This window comes from Opisthorchis viverrini (genome assembly GCF_000715545.1).
Source record: "Opisthorchis viverrini unplaced genomic scaffold opera_v5_260, whole genome shotgun sequence".
Classification (NCBI taxonomy): Eukaryota; Metazoa; Platyhelminthes; class Trematoda; order Opisthorchiida; family Opisthorchiidae; genus Opisthorchis; species Opisthorchis viverrini.
Window position 1 is genome coordinate 155,018 of NW_008751918.1, and position 6,212 is coordinate 161,229.

At 44.8% G+C, this 6,212-nt stretch overlaps 1 protein-coding gene across 1 annotated transcript in view; it reads right to left on the reverse strand.

Moving 5' to 3' along the window:
- T265_09188 (hypothetical protein) overlaps positions 1 to 932 on the reverse strand; it is a gene marked incomplete at both ends in the record, with an annotated part of 5,834 nt that extends 4,902 nt beyond the window's left edge. The window contains one exon of the mRNA XM_009175200.1: positions 900 to 932. Coding sequence (XP_009173464.1) covers positions 900 to 932 — 33 coding nt within the window. The remainder of the gene's footprint in view (positions 1 to 899) is intronic.
- Between the last annotated feature and the right edge of the window lie 5,280 nt (positions 933 to 6,212).

Below are 6,212 nucleotides of genomic sequence, written 5' to 3' on the forward strand. Positions count from 1 at the left end.
TAGGTATTTCATCAATTGCATAATCGTTTTTTGTTTGAATACGAGAAACTACAAAAAACGCGCCCTTGTACAATTTCACATAATACAAGCGTGGTCACGTGCTTCGACTCTCTCTTCTGATTTCGCTCGCGCTTGCAGCGGTCATTCGCGAGTCTCATATACTAACTCTGGTACTCAAAACATTTCAGACTATCTTCGGAATCTATTATATGTGGAAACTGTTCAGAAGAAGACCTCTGGACCAACACTATTGGATTATTGTTTATTCGCTGACCTGGGCCAACGACGAACTATTTTAAAGAGAACAATTGTTAGTGAGTCTGTTCCATCTGACCTATTTATTTTTGTATACCCAACTTAGCGTAATTATTTTTATTACTTTGCCACACACTCCTGGTAAACTGACTTATTGGGTAGCCAGACCACTACAGATGTCAGAAACTTTCAGCCATCCCACCAACTAGCTAACCTGTCCAGACACGAACGTGTATGAGACCAACGTCGCTATTCAGAGTTTACGATGGCAAATGGGTTATGATGATTAGAATCTGCACGTTTCACCCGACTGAAATTCTCGTCGAATTCTTAGTAACTCATGTACTTTGGTCAAACGGTCAAACCAATGCGGTGAATTTCTGTTGTCTGCGGCATTTCCGGAATGCTTTATCAGCAATTAATTTTTGCTAATGCCTACAATCAGTGGCAAGTTCGTCCGGGTCAATGTAAACGATTGGCTCAAAATTACAGCTGAAACTGCAAAAGCTGCCAAGTAATCATCTATTTTTGGGCAGAAACTTCGTAGGTGTATTTATCAGTCATGTAGGGCGCTATCTATTCTACCTGGTGCATTGGTGTTTGAGTTCAGGTTCGCCGAGTTAAGTCATCATGTCTACACTTACCGCGTCACTGGACTTCCTGAGACCACCAGGCATACTGAAAGCCCATCTGCAGTTTGGATTTGTAGCACTTGTAAACTGCTCCTTTTCATGCTCAGTATCACCTTTTTTTCCATCATTATCAGTCACATCGCTGTACAAAAGTTTGTTTTACTGAAATACAACCGCTACCGCCCGTCCGTTGGCTCCAACGTGACTTTGAGACTTTTGCTGAGTGACTGTTGTTGTGACCGCCGGTTGGCTACATTTGACCGCTGCTAACACTAAACGTGAACAAACATTTCAGCTGCAAACGCTGGACTAATATATTCACGCTTGTGGAATAATATTTCGACCACCGGGGATCTGGGATACCAGGAAGATAGAAATATTCTTGGTGTGGTGGTTCAACGGAATACGGAATTACGGAATCTCCTATTTTGAACTGTGAGTCAAGATTTACTTTATTTTTCTCTTTGTATCTTTGTATCTGGCTTACATCAGTAATTTGTTCAGTTCACTAGAGACTCCATAGGGCCGTTAACCACTACAGATTTGTCAAGGCCCAGTGGTTACCTCCGCCTGTTAGTTTATCTCTTGTGCATTGAAGAATTAGTCTGAGCTATGCCTAAGATCGCCTTGTCTATGACGACATCGGAGTTGTCAGACCTAGGGTTGGATACTGGATGACCATGGGTGAAGTGATCTTCGCATACCTGCGACCTGACTTTCGCCTTGCGTTCTAGTTAGAATTCGACCCGTATGGCTTTTACGGTACCTTTCCGGTAGCAACTTGTGACATTCATGCAATGTCCAATTGACAGCTACAAACCTGTATCTGTCAGTCCTCTTCTCCGGAATTTCTGGAAAACCTTTAAACGTTCCCTTTGGACATAGGACCGCTCCCACGACGTTGCAGGCTATTGACAGGAATCGGTAATTTGAACTAAAGTTGGGTGAGCTACCGGTGACGAACGTCATACGCAAGGTAACCGCTGTATCCCGAACGTTCTGACTATCCATTCAGCGTCGACCACAAAGACAGTAAATCTATCGGGTTATTATTCTCTCAAAAATGTGTTGCCGCACATTTTGTTTTCAGTGAATGGTTTCTAATCACGTTTTAATGAGCCTTACTCTCAGGTAGATAGAGGTCAGAACGTGTATCGGGTTAGAGGGGAACCGGCACAGCGGGATCGTCAACTGAGCCCCCTTGGAATGGGGGTGGCGGTCGCGGATTCTGCCTGCTTTATTTCGTCAGGTCAGCATTGTACGGCTCGAGAAGTTCTCCTGTAACTTCTGTGTTTTTCATCAAGCCGTCATAAGTCTGCTAAAAAACTGTTTGCATTGTACGTAAAGGCTCATCAGGATCAACCGATTAATGAAAAATTTGTCCACCCCTTGAAGCAGCCGGATAATCCGATTGTCCGTCAGATGAACGCACTCACAAGGTTGCTACTGATCACGAGGCTTTGAAGTTCTGGTATCATCCAACAAAGTCTTTGGCGAAGTCATCTGCCGCTATGGTGCAACGGTGGATTATTGCACTGAGTTCTTACACCCACACAATAGTTCATCGTAGTGCGAAAGTGATTCCTCATGTCGATTTCTTGTCAAGAATTCCATCATGCGACTCTGATTCAAACAATTCTGATTGTCTGTTGATTCGACCATTACCAGTCAAGCTGGATGTGCTCGTTACTGACAATAAAGATATTTCGCTCCCATTTCTTCCGCACTGCGACGTGGCTGGACGCAGCAAGAACGACGCCGATTTCCTACTTTTTACTGTCGCCGCGAAAGCTTATCCGTTATTCCGAATGGTTTGCTGTGTTTTGAGGACAGAGTTGTCATTCCACCGACTCAGCGAGCGGCTGTTCTTGGAGATTTACACTCTGGTCATCTGGGTGTCGATAAAATGAAATCCCTTGCACGCTTGTCATGCTGGTGGCCGGACCTGTATGCTGATGTCAAGCATACTGCTAAGAATTGTGTTGTGTGTACATAAGATTCAAAACAAGTTTTCACAGTGGTATCCGTGGTTAGTTACTTGTGAAGCATTTCAACGAGTTCATGCTGACTACTGTGGTCCTTTTCTCGGGAAATACTATGCTTTAGTTTTTATTGACGCATTTTCACGTTGGCCTTAAGTTTTTCTGACTAAGTCGCCAGGTGCCGAATTCACTCAGCAAGCATTGGGGAAAGCGTTCGGCCATGAATATGTACCAAACGTTTTGGTCACTGACAACGGCACACACTTCACTGCAAACTTCCTCGAGGAATGGTTGAAGGGTCTTGGATGTACACATCTGTTTACTGCCCTGCGACATCCCCATTCGAATGGACCTGCTGAAAATTTTGTCCGAACACTAAAGTCTGCCACTACCTCACTCTCTCTTACTACCCTTTTATAGTTGGACCGTGGGATTGATAATTTTCTAATGCAATACACGAACGCTGTTCATTCCGTTACTGGGAAGAGTTCCGCACTTCTATTTAAATCTCATTCGTTGCGTACAAGTCTTGACTGTGCCAAAACGGCTGATGTTACATTTTTCAAAGGTAATGATTTACGACCTGCTAAAGGAATAGTACTTTCATCAAATGGCAGACGAATGGTCACAATTCTCGATTTGGATGATCTCGCCTGTCACTGGAGACACATTGACCAGGTTGAGTTCAATACCAGAGGTCACTCTGTTAACGGCACTCCTGTTGTTTCAAATACTAATGAGTCCTTTGTAGATGATCTTATGGTATCTGAACAAAGCGTATCTGAAGAACGCACAACCATTGAAGAGTCTGAAGTTTCCATTCCCAGAAGATCCGAAAGATTGCGGTCAAGACCACCACTGGACTATAAACATCCACACGCTCTTTCAAGGTGTGGCGGATGTGATGAACATGACTGGTACTCTATTCATTGCTCTATTCATTATTCTCTTGTTTTAATATTCCATATGCTGTACATGTTCGCAAATTCGAATACATACGTGCTGGTTGTTAAGCTGCGCTGAATTCCGGATTTCTAGTTCGTCTAGTTATACCGGTATAGGTACGAAACTTAATTCTCACAGTGAGACTAGGAAGTAACTAGGCGACGGGGTTTAGGTACATTCGAGTTATTTGCCCGACTGGCTAAACTGAGCTGTGCACTACAATGCTGATTGTCGCCGCGGGTTCTACAAAATCATGTCATTGATACGTTGACCTCCTGGGGCGCCGGCCTTCGACAGCTGGGTCCTCATCCATCCCATAAAATGGGATCAAACACACTGGGACCGCAATGGTGGTCTTGAAAAAAGTCGACAGCAGCAGCATGCTCCATCGTAATTTGGCGAAATGTTTACCATAAAATCAGCGGTACCATCTCCCAGACGTAAAGCTCCTTTCAGTATCTACCGTTAGGAGTCATACATACATGCATAAATCCGGGACTGGTGTGCCATTATGCGTGGACAAGTCAGTGAGTTTTGGATTCTCAGCTGTCGTCGGATGTCGAACACAGTGCCCAGTTAGCACGCGTCCGCTCCTGGGTGCAGAACCTTTGCCGAATCTGTGCAAAACTTCTGCACTGAGTTTTGGCTTTTAAGCCGCGGAAGATTGAGACGTTTAATAGGCATCAAAGCTTCTTTATTTGTCTTACAGTAATAAAAACCCACAATACCCTGCATTTCCGAGTGCCTACGAAAGGCAAACTGTCGACCCGTTTAAGTGGTTTTGTTTTAGTGTGCGGCGCCATTGCTCGCGGGAAGCTCTGCGTTCTGCTTGTCCTCACGTACGGCTGAGAGTGAGTTTTGTTGTTCTTTCATATGCTTTATTCCTGGTGTGTTTACGTGAACAAAACCGTAAAAAGATTTTTCATTCCAAGTAATCGTCAATGCGCCCGAAATTTTTTCGTGTTGCTCGTAAGGGCGGTTCAAGAAAAACGCTATATAGGAAAGTACGACAGGCGGCTGCGGCAAGTAGCTGTTTTCGTTGCCCGACTGATGAATGCGTCCATAATGCCTTTAGTCGACTATCTGAGGGTAACATTCATGAGTAATCAAATGATAAGTTCCAGATATGCCGAATTTGACCGTCCCAGGGGGTAAACTAGGCTGTGAGTTACCACGATGTTGCCGGCAGTTTCCCCGATCCCTGTTATCAGGGACTTGGGACCAGAAAGACATTCACCACTTCGGTCCCTGGAGAACCTTTCGGTTCCTGCTTTTGACCACAGGGTAGCCCACAGCAAGTCGTTGAAGGGACCAGCCCGTATTTTCTGATTACACTCATATTATTCACCACTTCCCTGGAGAACCTTTCGGTTCCTGCTTTTGACCACAGGGTAGCCCACAGCAAGTCGTTGAAGGGACCAGCCCGTATTTTTTTTCTACACTCATATTGCTTTTCATCAGTATCCTTTTTAAACCATTCACAACCAGGTAGAAGTATTTTAACGGCTGTTTGTCGGATTGCGCGAAGGCTGAATCTACCATTATCCGGTTTGTCCGTTGTGTTGGACGAATTCAGGTACTTTTTTCGTCCACGAACCGTAATGAAAACTCCCCGTCGTTGCTGCGTGCGACAGGCCGGTGGGATGTACGTCCACCTTGGGTTGAATGCAGGTGTGCTGCGACAGCTCCATGAGATTAGCACTAGGCCTAAAAATATCGACATTCAAATGAACGTTGACGGTATTCGGGCCTATAACAACTCGCGTACTCAAGTGTGGCCTATACTCTTCCGAATGTTTTCGCGCTTTCTCTATCAGCCTTTCGCCGTTAGAATATACTGTGGTAAACAAAAACCCAACGATGCTCATCAGCTGATGTCTGACACGGTCGCTGAGTTGACGCGCGTGTTGGCGAACGGTGTCTCCGGGATTTACAATATTCACACCATCTGTCTTCAGTGCATTCTTTGCGACAGTCCTTCCAAGGCCTTTCTGAAGCAAGTGAAGGGACATACAGGATATTATGGCTGTGATTATTGCACATAAAAGGGTGTGCACATTGGCATACGTGTGACTTTTCCCTCGTTGACAGCTCTCTTGCGTCGTGACTCTGATTTCCGAACCAGAAAGCAAGAGAAGCACCATACAGGTCCAAGTCCGAGGGAGGAGTTAAATTTCATGATTGCTGGATTCCCACCAGGTTATATGTATAGTGTTTCTTGGTTTAGAGCGGAAATTTTACAGACGGGTCGGATCGTGATTCCAGTGTTGACACCACTTTGTTCGCGAACATGGTCATAAGCCCACCAACTCCAAAAAGACTAGGTTCTCCCGCACCTACCAACTTTTCAATTTGTTAATTCCTCGTCTTTAGATGTACCAATCCGACTACCTCGAAT